This window comes from Trachemys scripta, chromosome 6 (genome assembly GCF_013100865.1).
Source record: "Trachemys scripta elegans isolate TJP31775 chromosome 6, CAS_Tse_1.0, whole genome shotgun sequence".
Lineage (NCBI taxonomy): Eukaryota > Metazoa > Chordata > Testudines > Emydidae > Trachemys > Trachemys scripta.
The window spans coordinates 43126124-43152384 of NC_048303.1; the positions used below are offsets into that span (position 1 = coordinate 43126124).

The following is a 26261-nucleotide window of genomic DNA, read 5'->3' on the forward strand; positions in this document are numbered from 1 at the left end:
GGTTGTTCCGAGACAACCGGTTCTAAAAGGGCTTTATTTAACAAAAGCTCCAGCAGCTGTCCACCCCGGCTCCAGCTCACTTCCCCCTCCTCCCCTGAATGCTCCGCCCCCTTCTCCTCCCCCTCCCCTGCTTCCCATGAATCAGATGTTCGCGGGAAGCCTGAAAAAAGCAGCAGGCACGCAGGTAAGCTAGGGCGCGGGGGGGGAGGTGTGGCTGGCCCAGCCAGGCCGAGCGGCTCCCTCCAGCCTGGCTCCTGGTCCCGGCCGAGCAGCCCCAGCCCGGTCCCGGCTGAGTGCCCCCGTCCCATCCCAGCACCCCTGGGCCCCGCGGCGCCGGTGCCGGCCCTGGCCCCAGCCCGGCTGCCCCTGGCCTGGCCCTCGTCCCGGTCGAGCGGCTCCAGGCAGCGCGGTAAGGGGGCGGGAAGCAGGGAGGGGATGTTGGAAGAGGGCAGGGTAGTTTGGGGGGGTGGATAGGGGTGGGGTGGTCAGAGGGCAGGGAATAGGGGGACTGAATGGGGCAAGGGTCCCAGGGGAGCAGTCAGGAAGGAGCAGGGTTTGGATGGGGGCAGTGGGGGGCAGTCAGGGGTAGGGGTTCCAGGAGTAGTCGGGGACAGAGAGAAGGGGTGGTTGGATAGGGCAGGGGTTCCGGGGGGCCATCAGGAATGAGAGGAGGGGTTGGATGGGGCGGCAGGGGGCAGTCGGGGGACAGGGAAGGGGGGAATGGGGCAGGAGTCTGGGGGGGGGCAAGGAACGTGGGGTGTTGGATGGGGCAGGAGTCCCCGGGGACAGCCACGACCCCCTCGTGGGGTGAGGAGAAGGGAACCTGTTAATATTTTGGCAGCTCATCACTGGTGGTTGGGGTAAGAAGTTATCACAATTCCTGCTGTCTTTTCATTCCACAGTTATTCCAAGAACATCCTGTTACACAGCTCTACTACAACACAATACACTGTTACACAAACTAGGTACATCTCTTTACAAGCTAATAGCATAAGTAATACATAGAGATTAATGGATAAAGAGTAATGTATAGTATATGCCATGCTTCAAAGACAAAGAAAATGTAACAATAGGGTTTTTGAAAAAAATCATTTTGAAGTACAAGCAGTGAAACTTCTATGTTAAGTCCTCAAATAACAACTGTTTTTATCTATGTAAACCACTGTCTTCATTTTCAAGACTAAACGTTTATATCCAACAAGAAATGGTGAGAAAAGATTTTATGGTCTTCTATTCTATTACTTTCATTCTTACTTGACACAAAACATTTGAGTTTGGATCAATTTTTTATTGATGTATTAGAAATTCATACATAAGGAAAAAGGCAATAACTCCAGAAATGTCAGTAAACCAAATTACGATATTCTGATGCATACATAGCTGGAGCAGGAAGTCTGCTCAACCTACAGGAGGCGAGGTAGCAATGTTCTATTCTCTCTGTCCATAGCTTCTCTTTACTGCATGTGACTGCTCAGACACACAGAATAGCTTCAGAGGGATTCATTCTGCCAGCTACTGCTCCTGAATTCACTCCAATACGCCAGTGAAGCAGAAGCTATTTCAAAATGAGTTTGCCCTAGCTATACTCAATTCAAATTGGTCTCCTTCTGTAGCTACCTTCTCCAACCTTTGGTGATCTTCCTAGAACTTATTTCAGCAGACAGAAATTTATTACAACTATTTTATGGACTCATTCAGGAAAGGACTTAAGTACATGCTTAACATTGACTCAATGAGTCTTGGGTATGTGCTTAAGTTCTTTTCTGAATCCAAATGCTTTTCTGCACTGGGGCCATAGTTAATGGACTCCAAGTGCTGTTTAGGAGGAGAATGAGGTGCACACAGGGTACAGCTGTATACAGAACATATCCATTTTCCTCCCCAGTCACAAGCAGAGGTGCTGTCCTGCGACCAGAATTGGGCAAAACTACCCCTGGATGAAGTTCTCCTTATGTACCGCTTTTTCATGCAAAAAGATATGCATATAAAACACTGGTACAAGACAGCACCGAATATTGTCCTTTGAAGAAATGTATTTGCAATTTTTTAACTCGAAAGTCCCAAAGGTTTCCTTGAATTTGAATATTCTAAAGATATTTTTAAAAACCTAAAATATTCTAATGAGTTTGATAGAAGAGATGCATCATTGAATTTGTAGAATATCTAGGAACAGTTCATCATATACAGTATATCTGGTTGTATACCTAGACGCATACCATTTCAACATCAATTATTTAAATAATGGCAGAGTACACCTATGAAGTTTGCAGATGATACCAAGCTGGGAGGGGATGCAAGTGCTTTGGAAGATAGGATTAAAATTCAAAATGATCTGGACAAACTGCAGAAATGGTCCGAAGTAAAATAGGGTGTAATTAATAAGGACAAATGGAAAGTACTCCACTTAAGAAGGAATAATCAGTTGCGCACATACAAAATGGAAAATGACTGCCTAGGAAGGAGTACTGCGGAAAGAGATCTTGGGGTCATAGTGGATCACAAGCTAAATATGAGTCAACTGTGTAACACTGTTGGAAAAAAAGCAAACATTATTCTGGGATATAATTAGCAGGAGTGTTGTAAACAAGACAAGAAGTAATTCTTCTGCTCTACTCCATGCTGATTAGGCCTCAACTGGAGTATTGTATCCAATTCTGGGCACCACATTTTAGGAAAATGTGGACAAATTGGAGGAAGTCTAGAGAAGAGCAAAAAAATGATTAAGGTCTAACAAAGATGACCTATGAGGGAAGATTGAAAAAATTGGGTTTGTTTAGTCTGGAGAGGAGAAGACAGAGGGGACATGATAACAGTTTTCAAGTATATAAAAAGCTGTTACAAGGTGGAGGGAGAAAAATTATTCTTGTTAACCTCTGAGGATAAGACAAGAAGCAATGGGCTTAAATTGCAGTAACGGCGGTTTAGGTTAGACATCAGGAAAAACTTCCTGTCTGGGGTGGTTAAGCACTGGAATAAATTGCCTAGGGAGTTTGTGGAATCTCCGTCGTTGGAGATTTTTAAGAGCAGATTGGACAAATACCTGTCCAGGACGGTCTAGATAATACTTAGTCCTGCCGTGAGTGCAGGAAAGTGGTCTAGATGACCTTGCGAGGTTTCTTCCAGTCCTACGATTCTATGGCAGTAGAACGTTTCAATGAATGTTCCTTTTAAGGCAGGAAAGCTAGTTGTCAGCTGAGGTAAGTGTATTTTCATCTCTTGAACAAAAATACACTGGAAGTTTAATTCTACTTTTGGAAACCTGACACCTCCTTGGAAACTTATTAACAAAACCCTCATGTGTCATGCCAGATAAGCTTTAAAACCACAATACGTTCCTCAGATTCTTTAGGTTTCTGAAGGGAAATTAACAACATATATGTATATTAAACTAAATGGAATGTGCAAGTCAGTATGAGAATTAACAAGAAAATCTGTCATTTACACACCCACACTGCCAGTCCATCAGATATTTAAAAAACATGAGTTTTCTTTTGACCTAGTTTCTAGAAATACTTAAACATTCCATGCTCATGAAATTCCAATATACTTCACAAAGGAAACAGGACAAGAGGCAAGTTTAACTTCAACTCAGTTAAGGTTCAGTTAGAAATGATTAGCACTTTCTGAGAACCAGGCTCTCTTTCAGCATTGGATACGAAACTGAAGTCCAGGTGTACAGGGTAATTTTTATAATACTGTACCTAAGTTTTAAGCTACGTATAAGAACAGATCTAAGAGCATAAAGCTCAAAGTATAAGACTGGGGGATCCAGTCTTCTCTAATTTTCATGTAATTTTTAGTTGTGGAAATATTAAAAGAATAATGTTCTTCAGTCACCTAAAGACTGAGTTAATGCTGATCAATATAGATACTTATTTTTACAGCTAGTTTACTTCCTTTCCTCTGTTTCAGTTACAACTAATGAGTTTTGCTTTTATTGACCATAAAGTACTTTTGTATTTAACTGGTGAAAGCGAGTTAGTTGAGGATTAGACCAGGTAAGAGAAAGGATGTTGGTTGGGAGGGCGAAGTCACTGGTCACTATGGCAGGTGTGATGTCCTCCCGTTACAGAAGTTGGTCTGGGAGTCATTCTAGGTCACTGACCTCACCAAGTGGCATATTCAGTCTTGGTTTGGACACAGTTGTGTCTGGCAAAAAAAAGTGATCCATGACTTTGTAATCTCCTGATTGGATTATTGAAATTAAAAAATACAGCATAGAATGCAGCTGCTAACTTCGTACTGACAGTTTTTAAACGCACCCATTTTTAGTGGACATATTTATTATAGTAGCTACTGAAGTGCGCAACCAACTTGGGGCCCCATTGTGCTAGGCACTGTACAAACAGATAGAAAAAACAGACAGGCTGAGATGGGACACAGCCAAAGATGAAATGATTTGGCCAAGGTCACAGCATGTGAATGGTAAAGCTAGGGCTAGAACCCAGGCCTTCAGCTCTGTGCCTTATCCACTAGGCAACACTCTCCCTCAAGGCAATGGAGAAACTAGTCTTGTTCAAGCAGAGCTTAAACAAGTCTTTAAGAATCAGAACTTCTTATAAGAGATTATAAAAATTTATTATATTTCACACATTCATGACCTTTATCTTTGTTTTAAAAAGCTACAGTTCACTAACTCCAAAAGAAGCTACTTCTAGAGAAATAAGTTAGGGCATATATTTCCCAAAATATCTAATTAGTGCATGAATATTGGAATATGAGCCCCCCTGGCCCAGATTGGTGTAGGTAAGAGGATTCTGAGCATTTTAGCAGCTCATCTTTTCAATTGTGAGAAGCGCAGTGTATTTCCACCATTGCACTACTGTTATGAGAAGTGTGCGTGCCCTAGGAGTCATTTAACAAACACATAATCCAAACTAGAAGTTCCTGTAAACACTCACTGTCCAATTATGCACATAAACTGGTGGGTTAATATCTGTGGTTATCACGAATACTATACACATGCATTACTATTTTACAAAAGCACCAGTCAATATACATTTTGAAACCATCTCCCAATATGATTAATAAAACATACTTTTAAAGAGTGATGATTTAATATTCATAACAGCTTGCAGACTGTCAGCTACCTAAACTCATATTCACTATTTAGATATAGAGCAGATGCAGCATGAAAGTTTCTCTAAGTTGCCCTACAAATGTACAAAAGTCCAGTTTTGCAGGAATCATATTTAGTGAGATGTTTGAATGGGAATGAGGCAAAAAACTGTTCCTAGCACTGACTGATACCCTTATGGGTAGTTTCAATTGACACACCAACTGGATGGCCAGTTTTTATAATTAATGTCTATTCTAAAAGGTGCAAGAGTTATTGTACAAACATCCTAAGTCAGCTGTGATTATTTACAATTGAAACTGTAGTTCAACTCTGCATAAATCAATCAATTTGAAAAAGCTCTTTAAAGATAAGATTAGCAGAAACTGAGAAGACACTCTCTCACAAAGAAAGAGCATGAAATATAGATACTGAAAGATTGCAGAGAGAACAAAACTTAAGCTTTAATTTAAACAATAGTTTCATGCCATCGATCCCAATTACAGAAGAAACTGGTTGCAAACAAAGAAAAAAAAAAAAGACAAACTGAAATAAAATGGTGGCACTACTAAGCCATATAGTAAATATCACCACTCACTCCAATCCCTTTCCTCATCCTTCATCTCTACATTGTCTATGTAAGCTTTAAGTTGCTCAGGGCTGAGACCTTGTCATTCTGTCTGTAAGTTGCCTAGACACTGATGTCATAAATAATACAAATGTGTTGAGATGTTCCTATATGCTTACCTAGTGTTTTGTTTTAGAAACTACAGAAGTCATGTAAGTAGCTTTACATCAAACTACATATGCAAAGTTACCAAAAAGGACCCCCGAAGTGTTTGAAAGTTACGTTTCAGATCAATAAGCATGAATAACTGCTGTACTGATGGCAAACCAATCCCTTTCCTTTTAATTTAAATCTTTATCTCCTGGACCATAAAACTGTATGCTCAATGTGTGGGAAATTCTAGAGGCAGTTCTCTCTACCAGCTAAACTGTAAGATTTGTTCAGGGAAAACATCCTTAAGGTTAAGAATTGTAGAGTGTGTGCTTGCAATTGTAAATACTGTGGTAAAATGACTTTCCTGCAAAGTAAAGCTTCAGTTGCCAGTCAATAAAGCTAAATTACTTTTCAGATTCAGTAAGTACATTAAAAATATTAACAGAGTCCTGTGGCACCTTTAAGACTAACAGATGTATTGGAGAACTACGAAAGCTTATGCTCCAATACATCTGTTAGTCTTAAAAGGTGCCACAGGACTCTGTTACTTTTTACAGATCCAGACTAACATGGCTACCCTTCTGACATTAAAAATATTGGTGTTCAGTATGAGCACTGCTGATGAGATTGTAACTGCACTATAGGCCTGCATAGAATGAGGTTTAATTTTAAAAGACTGTCTAGCCAGCCCACAGGTTGTGAAAAAAAAAGTGTGAAAATAGCAGTTTTAGAAAGTTAGCACTTGCATCCATTTTCAATAGTGAAAAGAGATATTGAACAACTCATAATTTGCAAGTAGGTTAAATGTGAATATATCCAATGAAATAGGGATGAGGTTAATTTAAAAATAAAAATAGCTATGCAGAACTTTTGATATAATGCACTTGCCTACAGGTTTTACCAATAGTATTTTTCAATCATCTGAAGAAAAAGGAAGCCAGTGAATATTATTCTCTCCCCCTGGGTAAGTCATGCAATGTTTGTGAGCTAAGAGGACAGTAACATCCTGTACAAATACTGGTCAGACAAACATTTCCAAGTGTTTTCAATTTAGAGGAAAGAGGGCAGAGTTGGATTTGCCTTCCAGTCTAGACAGCAACTCATCTTGAATTATGGAAAAGATCATGTGTTAGGACAGTATCTATTTCACAGTGTGCAATAATGCAAGTAGCCATAACTTCGTAAGAGCTAAAATATCGATGTTTTACAAAGTTTGTTTCAGACTTCGAAAGATTTTGGATGGGGTGGAGACTTGACTGGTCTATTTGATACAGATCCTTCTCTTTTCAGGTCAATAGTCTGAATCTGAGCTAGGTCCATATGACCTAAACTAATAACCATTTGATGACCTATGTGAAATGTGCTGGTAGTTTTTCTGACACCCATATAATGAGCTTGCTAAGGAAATTTAATATATCAGAAACATGCTCATTTCTACATTTCTAATTGATAGGAGTTAAAATTCTTATTTCTTAATTAAAAGTTAGTTTAATTATCTGTTACAATGCTAAGGATATTACAAACTGGAAAAGAGCTCAAACCACTGATGACAAAAGGCTTACGTTACTCCTGAAAAACAAGTTAATCTTTGTGTGACGCACATCAGCAATATTATAAAACAGAACCTTCTTAATACAAGAAAACAACACAGAATAAACTACATTCTAATGAATGAGGAAAATCTGTCCTAACATGTCAAACTTCAAAAGAACATTAAACCTTTCAAATGTTACTTTTCATTTAATGAAATCCAACAATATCAAATCTTTAAGCATCAAAAGGTATTTCATCACCTCTGCCCCCCCCCCCCCCCCCCCCCAAAAAAGAGGAGGTAAAAACCATAATGAATTAGAGGTACAATCTAGCTATATACACATCTTACTGTTGTATTCATGCTTTAAACTGTTTTCTCACGGTTTCCCTCTTGCCAGGTCATACTTCACTCAAGTCTTGGTTATTATGTCATGAGCAACCTCTGCAGCCAATGGCAAAGGGAGGAGAGACAGTCCAAATGTGGTCCATACTAAGTGAGTTTGTAATTCCCCGATCTAAATAAGTGTGTTGTGTTTTTCAGAACACCACTATTCCTATTAACATTAATAGAAGCTGTGGGTGCTTAGCACCTCTGAAAATCAAGAAACTTATCTAGGTGTCCAAATAAGGATTTAGAGTTGGGATTTTCATATGTGCCTAAGTGACTTAGAAGCACCAATCTCATTCACTTCCAAGAGGATTTGTGATCTCAAGTCACTTGGGTGTCTAAAGTAGATTTTTCAAAAGCACTGAAGTTTGAAAACAGCGGTTTAAGTCTTAACTAGCCTTGGAGTTTTGCCAGAATTACATCCCAAACTCTTAGGGGGCAAATTTCATGCTGAATCTGGCCTTAAGTTTTGATTATAACACTATCTTTGACCTCATGCTGCGTTGCCAAGGAGGTTGCACAAGGTACGGGTCAGCACAGGATTTGGCTAGTGGCTGGCAAAGCATCGGACTGTCTTTACATCAACCAAAAGGCCCAAGCTATGGACTTAACTATTTGTAGACCGTCAGTCAAATGAATGGCTGTGTGTGTGTGTGTGGGGGGGGGGAAAGACATGCAATCTGAAAAACACTTGTTTTTTTAAATTTCCAATTGGAACACTAAAGTAATTACAAACCTGAATAAAGTTATAAAGTTAGTTTACATTACTGGTATTGCTTGTTTTAACAAAAACATTGCCCAAAAGATATATATTTAATGAACAAACCCGTACTTTATCATCAACCCTTTGAGATCTTGATCTTCACCTTCCTGTAACTCATATTTGCTGTTCAAAGAGAGTGAAATCTCTGTCTTTGCAAGCTGACTCAATGTGTTTTCCTTGTTAGGATCATTGGGATCAACAGCTCCTTCCCCTGTAGGAAAAAATATGGCTCTTATTCTGCCAGTTCATTGACATGTGACAAGAACTGGAGCATGAACCAGAATCCTGGGAAACATGTTAAAGGAAACAGAAAACTATTCAAAGATCTATCCACCTGTACTATATCTAGACAAATAACTTTTTTTTATGGCTGAAGAAAAATTTTGAATTAAATACAATTAATACCATCCCTCCATTTAGAAACAGGAAAATTGTAGTATTTTGTATTTTCTGAAAATATCCAATAGACGTTACCTATCTATATATCTAGGCAAAGATTTTTGAAATACTAAAACCTGTGATTTTTGCCACCTTAAATCAGATTTTTCTTTCAAGACAGTTATCCAGACAGGGCTCAAATATATGCGTTTCTTTACCAAAGAAGTTGTGCAGTTATTTAACTTCCATAATCAGGAAAAAAATTAAAATAATAAAAATAGAACTGTGGTAGGGTAATCATTATTGATAGTGTTCCTATTATGAACTTGTTTCTGAGGCACCCAAAATATGCTAGACATTTTCTAAACAGAGGTGGTGTGATCCCTGCACTAATATTAATAGTTCTATTCCTCTTCTTCTAGCCTTAGTCCCATCTATGTTGGGTCAGCTCTGTGTCCTTCTCCATTCCAGTCTGCCTTGAGGCAGTTCCTTGGAAACTCCACAGATGATCAAACCTTTTTATATAGCATCCATCCATCTAGCATCCCAACCCTTTTCTTATCCTCCATTTTTAAGTTGAACACCCTGTTTCCTGTATATTCTTCTGATCTTCTTTTCATGTGATCAAACCATCTAAGCCTGGATTCCCTCAGCTTTCCTATAATTGGTCTCACCGTCACTCTTCCCCTAATGTGTTTGTTCTGATGGTCCATCCTTGTAACTTCAAGCAACAATTTTAACATTTTAATTTCCATCGTATTCAAGATCCGCTCCTCTCTCTTCTTTGGTGCTGAGCATTCAGAGCTATACAAAAAGTACAGGCCTAATAATTACTGTACAGATCTTTGCCTATCAAATAGAAAAGTTTCTCCTAACTCCTACTGCATATCACTTCACTCACTTCTCTCCATGTAGTCCATGACGTTCCTATTCTGCTTTGTCACTGAGTTCACCATTACCCTGTACTATTGAACCTAGGAACTTCTATACCTTTGCTAGTGGCTGGCTCCCCAGACTTACAGTCTCATTGCCTTCCTGAAAGTTATGATGATTGAATCTACAGACCTTCTGCTGACTTTCATGCCATTTGTTTCAAGTATGCACTTCCACTCACTACATTTTCCACTTCCCCTCTGCTCTCTCCCACAAGCACATCATCTGCAAAAAGCATGCATCAGCATGCCACTCTGAATGTTTTCTGTAACCGCATCAAGCACTATGGTGAACAAAAAGAGGGTTGGTGCAGAATCTCAATGCACTCTGACTCTTAACTGAAATGGTTCAATTACTTCACATGACTTTTTAAACTGTGGTAGCAGCACCCGCATACATGTCCTGGATGAGTCTGATAGCTTTCAGATATCTGCTTCATCCTCAAACTATATGACTTTTTTCAGAACATGCTCTTAAGCCTTCTTAAGACCTCTTTTCTCTATTTTTCCACTAGCAATCAAAATGTAAAGATAGTATCCATCATTGATTTGTCTGGCACAAATCCAAACTCATTGTTACTGACTTCTCTTCATAGCCTCTTATCAATAATCAGACTGAATTTGCTTTTAGAAAATTTTCCAGTATGTTCATTGGTGTATCACATCCTTTGCCTGTTTCACTATTCTATAGAGGACTACTTCTCAAAATTAAAGTCTGTCTACTTTTATGGAAATTGGGTTTGCACAGCCCCTTCCATACATTCAGTCAGGTTATTTAAATATCTGATAGTACTCTATTCAATTACAGAGAGCTAGATGTTTCTGCTGAAATTATTGATGTTGGAGAGTTAAATGATATCATTATGCTCCAGAATAAATACCCATTGTGAGTAGTTCATACCTCTCAGAGCTATTGTGGACTCTGGGAGACAGCTCTCCTTTGATTCTCATTTTAGAATATCTTTTCAGCTATAATAGCTGCAAAAATCATTTTAGGAAAAAGTCTTAAATTCTGCAGACACTGAAGAGGCCAAACAAGTACCCCCCCTCCCATATACCAGTTTAGGGCCAGTCCATGTATTACTATCATGAACAGACCAAAGGGGGTGGGGGGTGGGGAAGAAGGGGAAAGACAGAGAGAAAGAAAACTTACCAAGGAAAGACTCTACATCAGGAACAGCCCCTAACCCCTCCAGCAATTCATTCAGTAGGTCATTCTGCTCAGGAGCAAGGGCATCCTGGTGTTCTAACAGCAGCTATAAACAAGTGCAAACAAAATGATTATCAGCGAAACCACTGAAATACTCCATTTCTTCAAATGGTGCGATAGACTCACAAACAGAATGCTCAAAATAAAGTCTTCAGAGCCACAGTGGGCTTACAACATGAATAAGGACTATGGAGGACTGAAGGAAAGAAAGTGCTTGCTTACAGGCTGTGGTTTCAAGACTGATAATTCTATTTCCCAGTCTGATGGTTGGCTCACCCTTGGATCAATATTAGAATGCAAGCAAATATACACAAACTGAAGGGAGTGAGTCCTCAAAATATTAAACACACATGGGGAAAAGCTCCAATTTAGCAGCTGCTTAAAACGATTAACAAAACATTACCGCTAAACAGAACCAGAATTGGCACTTCACTTGACAGTCTCAGAGACCAAGGAATAAGGCCTCTGATCAGCAAGACACTTAAGCATATGCTGAAGTGCTTTGTTGGATCAGGACCTTAATGGACAAGGGGACTGAACTGTTCTTCATTATGGTGACCTTATCAGAGCAGGGTTAATTCACACCATGCTATGCAGAATGAGGAGGCTCACGCTGCTGCTGTCTATTGCCGTATGTTTTTTAAATATAGGATTTCCTACTCCTGTGGTATCAATTTGCTACTTTTCCAATATGCTCCTATTGCCAGTATCAATGATTTTCTTGGCACCAAGATAACAGGAAGTACAAACTATTAATAATACAACTTGTATGGCAGCTGTGCACACCTCCAAGGAGGAATAGTTCCGCTGTCCATAAAAAGCCTCTGAGAACAAAGTTGTATACGCTGCATTATAAAAAAGCACGAATGGTATGGGCCTGAAGAATGAATTTCCTGTAATTAGACTGCTCGTTTCTGTACCTATCACTAGCATCTACTGCAGGAAGCAAGTGGCACTGTGCAGAGTTTGATAACAGTTTGTGTTTGCTAGTTCCCAAGGTCTGTTTTCCACATAAAGAGGATTCTTACTATGGAAGTCTATTTTAAGGTTATGGTGCCCATGGCCACCAGTTTAAACTGAATTTAAATACAAGTGGAGTAAAACATATGCTATATTTACAGATTTCAGAACTCTGATAGTTTAGAGAGTGAAAAGCCTATTCAAATCAAAAGCTGTATTCACTGAAATATAAAGGCAGCTAAAAAACTTCATATCCGGGAAATCAAAGGCACATTAAAGATTCTGGGGGAGACATTCAAAGACACAAATGGCAGTTTGGTGCATAACTAACATTTTGTTTTTGAAAATTTCCCTCAGTCTCATCTACATGAGTGCCCTGGCATTATATTTTATATAGTGTATGCTGTGCATGTATACGTGCGTACACCGAAATTGCAAGTTTAAGACATACAGAAATTTAGAATCTTTAGATATAAAGCTGCTTTGTTTCAAGTCTTAACTACTTCCTCCATACACATATGAACTACATGAAATCTTGGAAGAAAAGACTGTCCCCTTTGACTAGTGTTCTACCGCATGACAAGTAATTTATATCAAAAGTGTTCAGTTAATCCTGATGAAGTACAGAACACACTAAACCAGATTACACACAAAGTGACAAATGAGAGGTTCCCCAGAATCATTTGCACCATCTGAGATTCAGCTTCTAAGTCACAAATTTGACAATAGCATAGCAGGAGTTGAATATCATGCTGGACACCTAAATGAAACAAGTTAAGTGTTGACAAACAAGCAGATAGGAAATGAAACAAATACATCCTCAATTCAAACTTGAAGTAGCAGTTGTCTTTAATCTAGCAAACACTATATTTCCTGGTAGGTTTAGCCATTAGTTCTTGCATGAGTAAGGCTAATTTTTAACTCACTGTCTTGGGAGTGAAGTATTCCATATTTTAAAAAGAATATCCATGATTTAACATTTCTGGGTTTTGCACGTTAGTGGATGACTGGTAGTATACTAGCTGTGGAAGGACCATATGGTATACATCTAAATTATATCCTAGTGAATCACACTAGGAACTGCAGTTTCTGCATTTCATCTGTTCCTTATCCAGAATAAACATACTTGCAGGATACCACTGCCCTCTAAATCACACTCTTGCATCTGCTTCCAGCCAAACACATGATGGAATACCAAAGTCATAAAATGTACAAGATTTTACTTTATCTCAAAGTCAAAGTCCCCTTTCTTACCAATAGGAAGTTTGTAATTCAGATAAACTACAAATGGTTCATAAGTACTATATGCCAATAAGAAGTTCTGCAATTTTTTTCCTTTTCAGCTAAATGCTCTGAAAGAAAAAAATACTTTACATTTTATTGTCAGATTCTTATTTTGGTTAACACTTGTTTCCAAACTGTCGTCTCTACCATTCCCATTGGGGCTAATGTGGTGGAAATGCAATTCTCTCCTGCACCATACAGTACAAGTTACAATAAATGTTAAGAAAAGTTTGGTTCTAAGGTTATTCCATACACTTGGACATTGAGATGATCTTCTACTTGGACAAGAGACTATCAGAAAGGAAGAGTAAAGGAATTCCTTCATGGCATTTTAGGAAAGCCAATACAGAACAGCACAGTTATTCTGTGATTTTATGGAAAAATTACTCATTTCCCAAAAAGTGATTTGAGAAATTTCCCACGAACAGATTAAACAGTAGTTGTTTAGCTAGTTTCTTTCCATTTACTTACTGAATGGGTATTGATGATTTCTTCAATGGAGATGTATATGACAGGTTTGCTGAGGGTTACCATATCAGAGTACTCATCAATATTGAATTTCTCCTCTGGCTCAGGAACATCACATGCTATCTGAAAAAAATTCCTAAGAAAGTAGTAAGATGAGAAAGATAGGTTAAATAATTAGACAATAAGAAAAACATGTTTTAGCTAACTGTAGAGAATTGGAATAAGCTTCTTGTTTGAAATGCAAGCTATATGAATATTTCTGCTACAATCTATTAAAGCTGCATAGGAATGCCAGTGTACAAATCGTAAGCAGCATGTCACAATGTAAATAGGAGTGCTTAAACGTTACCTGTCCCTAGAGAGACCAGCAGGTTTATTTCTTCAAAATAAGATTTTTCCCTTTCAGCTACAAAGTTCTAAGCAAGATTTATTTGGCAACATTTATTTTTAAAGATGTTCTGAGGGATCTAGTCTAGAATCTGGATTAAAAATAATCCTCCAGAAGATATAAAGGAAAGATGCTTTGCATCAATGGTTACACTCATTGTATGAAAGCAGCTCATAATATTGTCAAAGTTTAGGAGCAGTAATTAAATCTCATGCACCCTAATACAGGCTGTCTGAATGATACAGGGCAGTCAGAGGTGTTTAAATTTAACATATTTAAAGTCTCTGCAGCGCTCCACTGCAATGTTTAACTGTTTGGTGCCCAGGAACACTGTGCAAAATAGAAGGATATCTGGCAAGATTATGGGATTGTTACAGTGTAAGAATACTAGGGGAAAATACACAAAAGGTGTTAACACAAAGTGTTACTATGTCTATACCACTATCTATATCTAGACATACAGAAGCCATCCAGTGTTTCAGAAGCAGGAATCAGTTTCTCAGCATTTTTATTGATAACTAAGAAAGGTATTGCAGAGATAATGGAAAAATCTCTCATCTCACACTTCGTAACAGAGCAGATTCTAACCCTCTCAGGTTAGCATCCTCCTTGGAGACACATCACCAATTTTCAGCAAAAAGTTAAATTTAATGAGATATGGGATTCTTCTTTTTGTAAAGTTCAGAGCCAAATTAAACACAACGAGCAGGTCTTCCTCCTCTTTGTTTTTGTTATTAATTAATAAAATGACTAAACTGCTTTAGTATCCTTGCTCATGTATTGCCGAATGAAGGTTATAAGAGTAGTCATTAAAAAGATGTTTTCTTTTTCATATAGAAGAGACCCTTCTAAAAGGAATAATTAATGTACATTTGAAATGTTCTGCTGTCTCGTGATAATTCCATGATCATAACCACCCAAAAAAGCTACAAGGTGTAAAGAGCATAAATTTCAAACAACTCCCTTGCAACACAGAAGGTCTGGATTTTCCCGAGACACTTTTTAGCAAAATATTTAAATTGTCATTTCCTACAATTGTTTCTCTCAGGTGAGATGGCTAAAGTTAAAAAAAAAAAAAGAGAAAGAAAGGAAAAAAAAAGAAAAAAAAAAAAAAAAGACAGCTCTTCCTGCCTGAGAAATAGTTTCCATTTACAGAGGCGTAATCTCAGCCACCAGACAGAAAAACGATCAGCTGTTCTGCTTACTTAAAGCATGCATTGGTGTGTGATATACAATGAAATGCTCCATTAGACTCACATACTTAATTTTGCATTAAAACTTCCTATTTGGATGACTGAATACTGCTGAACAATACTAAAATTACTTGCTAAACAATAGTACTGAACTGGAAATACAGCACGTTATTTTTCATTATAGAACAAGGCAGAGCGATTTCTATATGAAGGATTATTCATTGAATTATAGTTAGGTAAATAGAGTAGGTCTACCTTATCCACCCCCAAACAGTTTACATTGAATAAACATTTGCATGAGGTTTTCACACCTGAACTTCTGATACGTCTGCGACAGGTAAGTATTCATAGATGAAAGATGCGCACTCTCTCCTTCAAAGAGTTTGTTAGAAGCAGCGTGCTGAAGGACTTTCGCCACACACCCTAAATTCCTCCTCTGGTCAGAGTGTATCTGGCCTCCAGCTGTCATGTCAATTATATCAAAACCATCAGGAGCAACAATGGCCGGGTTCATGTAGCGATAGTATAGGAGGTTTCCAACAATCTATAGGAGAAATACTTTGAGAATTTTTTTCTTCCCTGATGTACACTTTATTACATTCTTAGAAAGCCCACCAAAAACTACACATTTCCTGGTTTAGATTCTAAGAAATCATTAACTAAGAGGTGGTAGAGACCAATCTGTGAAAACAACTTCTGATGTAAGTATTATCTAGTTAGCTAACTGGAAAAGTCTAGTGATCCCACAGAGATAAAAAAAAAGATGTTATTTAGTAATGGGCACTTGCACCAAGAGTATATTTATAACAACTGGTTTTAAAAAACAAAAACAAACCAACCCCCTGCCCCAATAGGAAAAGAGTGCCATCTCCCTCCAAGATTTCTCATTTCATCAGAATTTTGGCCAGGTCTAATTTTTTAATATCACATTTTAAAAAAAAAAATGTTTAAATATCTGAAATTTTGGATGCATATATCAAGTTATAATAAATCCTATTCTCATTCAAATAAGTTTTCCATTACTATCCTGTTTCAGCTGAATCAGAAATACTGAGGATAGACATTTGTAAAATTTGTATTTTCTATCCAACCTAAAAGCAGGAAGTGCAGAGAGAATTTTTTTTAAAGTTTACATATTATTTAACTTCAAAAATAAGAGGTTCCATTCTCTTTGAGCTGGCCGTAATCTTTATCCCAAACTTCTAGCCCATCCCAAATATTTTAGTAGAGATTTTTTTTTTTTTTTTTTTTTTTTTTTTTTTTTTTTTTAAAAGTGGCCTGATAAATTCTACATTTATCCATTAGAACTGGGTAGGAAACAGTTTTCCTGTCCTGTGAATATTTGGGAATTCAGAAGATTTGCCCATTCAGCACTGTGATGAAACTGAGAATTTTTGCAGTTTTTTTGAGGAAAAAAACAGGATGGGCAGTAGAGAGACCAACCAGGTCCAAACCAGTCAATGACCCAAGGATCAGGGCACTCACATAGGATGTGAGAAATCTGGATTCATGTTCATACTCTGCCCAATCTGAAACAAGGACTTGAACCAGGGTCTCCCAAAACCCAGGTGAATACCTTGGACACTGGGCTATTGGTTGGTTTTCAGAAACTGCCTCTTCTGTTATATTAGAGTACCAGGTACTAAGCTGACCCAAGAGTTGAATTCCTGTGGGTGAGAAGTGAAGGACTCCTGACATCTAGTACTTCCTTCCTTTGCTAGTTTGCCATAGCCCATGCCTCATCACTCCATGGAATGTTTGGCTTTTGAATTTAAGGGTTTTCAAATGATGAGCTGTGCTGGTCAGCCGGCAGGGTAGAGGTGCCTTGTGGTGGAATCAGTTCACTACCCATTTAAGGGTAGTTGTCAGAGAAGTTTTAAAATGATGTAAATTTATAGTGATCCCCAGGCACTGTGGTGATGGGCACCAAAGAAATTCTTGTAAACAGTGTTTATTGTAAACAATATTAGCTGTATTGTTTATTACATAAAAGCAGAATAAACTTCGCTGCGGAGATTAAAATTCTCAAAATGGCTCCAGACAAGAATTGTAACACAAAAATAATGTCTTTTGAAGGATAGTAAAAAAAAAATCCTCAAAGTAATTCTGGATCCATTGCAATTCAATTTTTTAAAATGCAACACGGATATTGGCAACTGTACTGAGATGCAAATATATCTAATTAAAGCAAGATGTAAGCCCTGTAGTTATGTGGCAGACACACAGAATGACTTCACATTGCCTTCTGCAGAGTACAATGGTTCTGACAGATTAAGGGAAGGGCACTGTGCCAGGAACATTCTGCATCACTTGACAGCACACATGCTCCAGTCTAGACAAATGTCACATTCCCACAACATTTATAAGCATCTTAAACAAGTGTAGTGGATGGATTAATTCACCGTTTGCTCTCATAACTCTGCCCAATTGTATTTATAGTATTAAAAAAAACATTTGAAGTAATTTCACTTTAGCAGAGTTAAAATTGAAAAACCAGAGTCATATTCTTCATGGAAGATAAGTATTGAAGCAAAATCATGCAATCAAATATTCCTAGCTTCCTACAAAGTACCACCGAGCGGATTTTCAATGGTACTGGCCCATTGACTTCTATAAGTGCTACAGATGCTTGGCAAAATTGACTATATTTTCCAAGGCAGGCCATATTAACACATGGAATTCCTTTCATCTTCACCCCCAGAAGTTTCTGTAAATAGGAGTAGCAGAGGGGTAGCCGTGTTAGTCTGGATCTGTAAAAAGCAACAGAGAGTCCTGTCATGCGTCTGACGAAGTGGGTATTCACCCACAAAAGCTTATGCTCCAATACATCTGTTAGTCTTAAAGGTGCCACAGGACTCTCTGTTGCTTTTGTAAATACAAGTGTTAACAATTCTGTAGAAAGCTGATATGCAATAAATCTTGCTTTTGGCATAAGCAGAAAGAACAAGCTGCTGACAGATCACCTCACAAATCTACCTTTAATAGTTCATCTTCTGTTGCATCTGGGAATTTCTCATGGAGCGAATTCTTCAGAACTTTGGCTATATACCTCATTCCATAACTACATATAGAACAGATGAAAAAGGAAAATAATGGAAAGACTTAGATGAAACAAACGAATCATCCCATTCAATCAAGATACTGCATTTTCACAGACTAACCATTTACACACAAAACAAGATGATAATGAAAAAAAAAGGATTTACATTACAGATGCTCACTAGGTTTTATACCATATTTTGAATATGTGATATAGAGGAACTGTTCCCTCTGTTGGAGAATTGCTATTATAAAGACATGTACCACAGATAATATCAAGGCAGTACAGATGGCTGTTTATACTGAATCCTGCATCAAATGTTATTGTACAAATGAACTGAATTTATGGGACTTGTAATTTGGCACTTACGGCATCATACTGAGCGATGAGAATATGGACACAAGGACTTTATCAGTTACTGTTCTCAAGCTTTGAATGGAGGACTCCAGTCTGTTTATCACTTCCGGATGTTCTAATGCTTGTTCAGTTGTTACATCGTATGGCAATTTACTGCAAACGCAAGAGAGGTATTTACTGGGCTAAAGTAAACTGTGTACTATGAAATTACAAACAACATTCATTAAAAACTAAGTTTGTTTAATGCTATACAGTCTCAGCTACTTATTTCATGTATATTTCAGAGAACACATAAAATCAAGTGACTTAATAAAAAATTCATTTGAAGAATTGGTTTTAACAGAAACAAAACCCCCACCAATATTATCAGTTCATTTTTTTTAAATTAAAATTAAAATAAATAAACCAAACAAAAAACACAAAAAAAAAACAAAAAAACCCCATGGAAGCGATATGAACTGTCCTCTTCCAGATACAAAGAGGAAAACATCTACAGTAACTCCTCACTTAACGTTGTAGTTGTGTTCCTGAAAAATGCGACTTTATGCGAAACTATGTTAAGCGAATTCAATTTCCCCATAAGAATCAATGTAAAAGGGGAGGTGGGGGTTAGGTTCCAGGGAAATTTTTTTCGCCAGACAAAAGACATTATATACACATACAGTATAAGTTTTAAAGAATTTTAAACAAACAGTTTAATATTGTAACATCAATGAATAATTGTGAAGCTTGGTTGAGGTGGGTGGAATATTTCCCAGGGAATGCCTTGCTGCTAAATGATGAACTAACAATCAGCTGAGCCCTCAAGGGATAATACGCTGTTATTAATGTAGCCTCTCACACTCTAAAAGACAGCACGGACTGAGGCAGGAAGGAGGAAACATAACAGATGCAGGGCAGTAGCTGCAAACTCTTCCCTGCAAAAACTGAACATGATGAACCCACGCTATCCAACGGGAGCGCACCACTCCCTCCTCCTGACAGCACATGCATGGCTGCACAGGTGCTGACTTTCCAAAGTGCTGGGGGATGCATGCATGACAGAGAGAGCGACACACGGACGTGCATTGCCCCTTTAAGTACACTGACCCCACTTCAAGTACATTGCCCTTTTAAGCAGATCAGCCACTTCAGACAGGATGCAACAGCTTCCAGCAAGCTTCTTCCTTTCTGTCCCTCTCCTCTGCTGGAGAGGGGGCACAGAGAGGGGGCAGGAGCAGGGGGACATCCTGATATCAGCACCCCTCTCCCCTGCCAAGCAAGAAGCTCCAGGGAGTAGCTCCAAGGCCAGGAGCAGCACGGCTCTGGGGGGAGGAACAGCTGAGCTGCTGCTGGGCAGCTGCCGAGCCACATACCTTACTGGGAATTTAGGGGAGCTGGGGGGGGGGGGGGGAGAGCTGCCACCCCCTGATTCTAATCCCCACAGGGAGGGGCTGCTCTTCCAGAGAATCCTGCAAACAGTGGACAAAGCAGGCAGCTTCCAAACCATGTTATAAGGGAGCATTGCGCAACTTTAAATTAGCTTGTTCCCTAATAGATCAGCAACTTAACAAAACAACGTTAACTGGGACAACCTTAAGTGAGGAGTTACTATATTATTATTATTATTATTCTAGTGTGAGGGTTCTTGTGTACTAGCTTGTGTGCTGAGAGGAAGGATAGTCCAGACATTAGGGCATTAGCTTAGAACTTGGGAGACCTGGTTCAGTTCCCTGCTCAGTCACAGACTTCCCTTGTGACCTTGGGCAAGTCAGTCTCTCTGTGCCTCAGTTCCCCATGTGTAAAATCCTCAAGGGGTGTTCTGAGGTGCTCATATATTAAAAGTGATGGGGTACTTAAGATAGAGAAGTGTTATAAGCTAGTCCGTCATTGGGGTTCCAATCGTTCAGTCAGAACTGCAAGCATTGGCTCTCTGCGCCATTGCAAACCCCCGTTGAAGTCAATGAGGTTCTGTAATGGCGCTGGGGTCCATGCTAGCAGATATGATTGCAGGTTCTGGGCGTAAGTTTATAAGCTACTTCATGGAGGAATCTACTGTGCTATAAAATAACAGTACTAATAAGAATTACACCTCAGCAAAAAGATACATTAAGTCTCATTATATTACAGTGAACTAGAGTATATCAAACATACACCCCAAATGCATCTTCATGGATGCTTGTGGAAGAGAAGAAAAAGCTTCACCAAATGACAAAAGGATCTGACGCGAGGAATCACTCAAATATTAACAGAATGAAGATGAACTATTCTATTTTCTTACTTACCTGGCCTCTCCAGTCTGCATTTCCAACTGGTTTACCCATGCCTTGTACACTTCCACGGGGCTGGTGTTGATGAGGAGGGATTTGTCATCCATGATTTCCTTCACCACTGGGGCCAACAGCTGACGCAGTGTGTTCTGTCCACGAGCACCTCGATTAAAGCTGACAACCATCTTAATGACAGTAGGGTTTCCAGTGACTATATCCTGTATCTGGTCTACTTTGGAACTGCATTAAAAACAAAACAGTCCTTAACTGCACTGTAACCAATTTTCAGGTTTTTTTTAAATATACAATTTTGAAAGGTTAGAAAAATTGCCAAGTTCCTAACCTGTTCTGTACTGATTAAAAATCAATGTAACCCTCCAATTTATGGATTTTTATATCAAAATAGAAATAGCTTTTATAGATAAATCACCAATCCATGAAACGTAATAAAGATTAAAATGTAGAAGTGGCCCTGACATAATGACTGACAGGAATTCATAATAATTCCAATTAGTACCTGATTTACCGTATATACTCGATCATAAGCCGTTTTGTTTATAAGCCGACCCCCCCCAAGATGGATAAGTAAAAATGGAAATTTTTTTTTATGACCCATTCATAAGCCGACCCTATAATTCAGGGGTCAGCAAACTTTGGCTCCCAGCCCATCAGGATAAGCCGCTGGTGAGCCAAGATGGTTTGTTTCTCTCTATCGTCTGCAGGCATAGAGGTAAACCTAAGTAAAGAAAGTGTCCCAGCCCGCCAGCGGCTTACCCTGACGGGCCGGGACAGCAACTGGTGGGGAAATCTGGGATGGGGAGGAGAAGCTGGGGGTCAGGGGTGTAACCCCTGTGACCACCCCCACATGACCCCACCCCTAGCCCAGGACCCCCAGACTCTCCCCATCCCATCCCTTTCCATCTTAGCTGGGGCAGGCAAGGGACGGATGTCTTTGGCATGGCCGCAGCCTGCTCCGGTGGGCAGCGCGGCCGCAGCCTGCTCCGGCGGGCAGGGCCGGGCAGCGTGGCTGCAGCCTGCCAACCTCTGAGTTGCAGCTGCTTTAGAGGCTGTGGGGAGAGCAGCGTGGCCAGAAGCAGACACACTGACTCTGCCTCTTCCCTTCTGGCTCTGCTGCCTCTCCTTGCTCCCTCTGTTGGGTGGAGGGGCCGTATCCCACCTCTCCCTCTCTATACCTGTTCATAAGCCGACCCCCTTCTCTGATGCTTCCCTTTTTTACTAAAAAATTCGGCTTATTAACGAGTATATACGGTAGGTCCAGTTCTGGGAACAATTTAAGCACATGCCTTCAGTGTTTTGCTAATATGGGATTTATTGATTACAATCTATCACAGGATGATCCCTCTGCTTATGACACATTTACAAATTACAATTGTGAAGAAAAATAAAAGCTCTGAAACTCAACTGCATATTCAAACTAAAAACAGGAACAAAGAAGCCAAAATAGTTGTACTTTTAGTACATGTAAGTATTTACCTTCAAGATTACGCAAAAATCTAAGATTATGCAGACTTTGCTTCTCTACCAGAGAGAGACAGCCTCTCTGAATCTAAGGTATAAAACATTTATAACCTTCTCAGTCAATTTATTATTAAGTCCCACTGACATAAGACTTTAATTTCCCCACTGACAAATAAAAATATGATTCGACATCAAATGAAAAGCAAGTTTAAGAATGCAGTTCAAAGAAAATTTCAAAGTCTAACAGATAGGATATCTTCAGAGGAATGGGGGGTTCTAGTCAATGTACATACTTTATCTCCTCTTCTAGAGCAGTTTTAAAGAGCTTGAGAAGCAGGTATTCTTCTCGCTGATTGGAAGCATAGTTGTACAGAGTAAAAATGACTGTATCCATGAACTTTGTTGACTTGTTCTGAGGCATCTGGAAAATCAGCTTAGCCAGATACATGGGATTAGTCTAGGAAAGAAACATTATGGAGGGTGATTTGTATATTGCTAAAATGATAAGTTTTCCCACTACCTGCACAAGCCACAAGGAGTCTGCTCACCTTTGAATGGACACGTATAGCTTTCATTAACACTAATGAAAGTTATGTTTGCATGGTTAAGGCTATACCTTCTCATAGCTGTCACTATTAAAAGCTTCAAATTTACACTTTTGGCCTAATTTTAATGCAGCATTCACTATACTGAGCATTAGGCTATTGTAACACTAAACCTGGGGAATAACGTGAATGCCACAGTGGTACACCTCCACCCCGATATAACACTGTCCTCGGGAGCCAAAAAAAATCTTACCGCATTATAGGTGAAACCAAGTTGTATCGAACTTGCTTTGATCTGCCGGAGTGCGCAGCTCCGCCCCCATGGAGCACTGCTTTACTGCGTTATATCCGAATTCGTGTTATATAGGGGTAGAGGTGTAGTTGTAACTTGCAAATGACAATTGTAAGTATTTTAATGACTACCTCCCTAAGTTCTGTACTCTATGCACTACCTCCACAAATGGAAAGCCAAGTGAAGCCAGTACTAAATATTTATCACTAGTCCTTATTATGATACAAGTTTAAAAAACACATAACCTACCTGAAATATACATTTACAGTAGGACCTCAGAGTTAAACACCTTGGGAATGGAAGTTGTTCGTAACTCTGAAACGTTTGTAACTCTGAACAAAACAGTGCGGTTGTTCTTTCAAAAGTTTTCAAAGGTGTATTAAGTCAATGTTCAGTTGTAACTTTACCATGCAGAAGAAAAATGCTGCTTTCCCTTTTTTTTTTTTTTTTAAAAAGTAGTTCATGTTTAACACAGTACCATACTGTATTTGCTTTTTTTTTTGGTCTCTGCTGCCGCCTGATTGTGTACTTCTGGTTCCAAATGAGGTGTGTAGTTAACTGGTCAGTTTATAACTCTGGTGTTCTTAACTTTGAGGATCTATTGTAGGTAATTCGAACATTCACATGTCCATGTCTGCTAAAGTTTCGCTGTATGTAATGTGCTAATAATACGTAAACGATATCTATATTGATGTCACTTAGAATAAAAGGTACACAAGATTTACTTTACAAGGTTATCGGATTTTAGAAATCCGAAATCTGATTTTTTGGGACATCCATACTTTGATATTGCCATTTCACCATCAAAAAAGGTGTTTAACACCTAAACTTAACTTCCTTTGAGTTAAAAATACACTGGGGGGTGGGGGGGAGCCATACACCCCTCCCCTCCCCCACAAACGAAATTGGGGGAGGGAAACAATCTTTCCCTGGACAAATAAGTCTTCTAAAGAAACTTACCCAAATTCAGACCGATAGAGGACAAATACACAAAAATAGACACATTACATAATAAAATGTCAATCATGCAGTAGCTTTTTTCCCCCCACACACAATACACACAAAGTAATTTCAGTATTTTTAAAAACTTGAAAGATAATGTGGAAGAAAATGATTTTTCCTGCTCAGATTTGAACTATGCATCCAAACTGACTTGACAGGACGGAGGTGGAGGGAGAAAAGGAAGAGACATAAAACCAATCAGGCTCATATTACAGACAGTTGCAAGCCTAAAAGAGTTGGGAATTTAAAATAATTTCAAGGAAGGGAACAGCAACAAATTATCTCTTGCACAATTTAAGGCCAATAGAGCTGTTTTCTATTAGAGAAACAAATTTAAACTATGCAGTATTAATTGTCAAGCCCGTTTAAAATCAATCATCCAGCGAACAAAACTTGCTGACTGTGCTCAGCTGTGGTCTGTAGTAACTGTATTTACTGTACACTACATCTGCAAAGAAATCTCTCCTTCTCATTCTCATTAGAACAAGAAATGAGCACACTTTAAAGTTTTGCTTAACACAAGCCATTTGGGGGCAAATTAATCCCCACATTAAGACTTACCTGCAAAAGGTAAAACAGGTGTTGATAGGATTCCAGCTGTTTTCTCCTCTCTTTACTCAAGCCTTTGATGCCCTGTTTGTCACCTGTCACCATCTCTTCCACCTGATTTTTGCTTTTTTTGTTTAGCTTCTTGCTGTGCAGGACCACATCCTACAGACACAAGTGGGCCATTATATATAGTCACACAAATATAAAGCAATATGGTACACTGCCATCTCTCAACCACCTTAAATAGGATGTTTCTACATTGGTCTATTTATTAAAAGATTTTAATAATATCAACCTCTTTTTATATTTAGACCCAATATAGCACATTAACTAGACAATATTGTTCATCACTACATCACTTTACTCATGATGAGAGTTTTATTTAGATTTATAAAAAGGCAAAACATCAAGCTCTGAGTGCCATCTTACATCAGTTAAAATTCACAATAAAAATATATTAGACTGTCTAACACACAGTCCCTACCCTTAACTCCCATGCTCAATCAAACCTGGCTCCAAAACATAAGTTCTGGCATGCCAATAACAACCCAGTGTAATCTTATCATCGCATCCCCTTCCCAAACAGTGGGAAAAATTTACTGATGGATGGAATTTCAGTGTGGACTAAATGATAATTGTCAGGGTACCTCAAGCTCACATACAGGCTTTTTGACAACTAACAAGAGCAAACTCTTTACAATGAGTTTTAAAATTGGAAGTCAGATTTGTTCTATTGTTAGAAAGCTGCTTAAAAACCACAAAGAATGACCTCATGCTTTTGGGTATTACTGCTGCCCATGTCTATCATAATAAAAACACCTGGTATTCAGTGAGATGTGAAGTAACATGGTACCAGGAACTATACAACTCCTACTTTTGCTCCCCATTGAGCCACTAATACTTTAAGAAAAGCTAACTGGCGGGCAATAAAGTGGAAGAATAGAAAGAAATGACCGTGTGCCATTAACTATTCCAAAGAACAGCAGTCCTCAATGATTTGAGACCATTCCTAGGTCAATTCTCACCAAAAGCTCTTTCTACAGTACAGCTACTTCTTACATAGGTTGTATTGACTGGTTTTTCTTGGCATACACTAAACAAGTAAAAAGGCAACTGCTTCACTCCCCAGAAACATCCTAACTGATCCTGCATTCCTTCAGCACACAAACCTCCACTGCCTTTAGTGCATTCTATAGAAATAGTTTAAACAAAGCCTGCTGACCTGTAGAGAGATCCTGTTCTTCACCAGTAGCCCAATCTTTATATCCATCAAGTTCAAGTCTTTCTCCAGCTGTTGATTGGATCGGATTTTTGTAACCACCTCCTCCCTTAACCTTGTTACTTCTAGTTCTTCCTGAAAGTCTAAGTCACTTTGGTCCAGGAGGTAAGCAAATTTACGCAAGACGTTCAAGGGTGGATTTTCAGCACCAACTGCAGTTAAGGTAAATGAGCTTATTAGATATTTTATTTGCTT

General features: G+C 38.9%; 1 protein-coding gene across 2 annotated transcripts in view; it reads right to left on the minus strand.

Moving 5' to 3' along the window:
* Positions 1 to 26261, minus strand: part of IQGAP2 (IQ motif containing GTPase activating protein 2) — a 238682-nt gene that overhangs the window by 14997 nt on the left and 197424 nt on the right. For both annotated transcript variants that reach the window (XM_034774640.1, XM_034774641.1), the window contains 10 exons: positions 26010 to 26218; positions 24800 to 24949; positions 22693 to 22856; positions 20936 to 21160; positions 18684 to 18824; positions 18251 to 18335; positions 15586 to 15818; positions 13697 to 13829; positions 10925 to 11027; positions 8531 to 8672 (listed from right to left, as the gene is read on the minus strand). In XM_034774640.1, the coding sequence (XP_034630531.1) occupies positions 8531 to 8672; positions 10925 to 11027; positions 13697 to 13829; positions 15586 to 15818; positions 18251 to 18335; positions 18684 to 18824; positions 20936 to 21160; positions 22693 to 22856; positions 24800 to 24949; positions 26010 to 26218 (1585 nt within the window). The remainder of the gene's footprint in view (positions 1 to 8530; positions 8673 to 10924; positions 11028 to 13696; positions 13830 to 15585; positions 15819 to 18250; positions 18336 to 18683; positions 18825 to 20935; positions 21161 to 22692; positions 22857 to 24799; positions 24950 to 26009; positions 26219 to 26261) is intronic.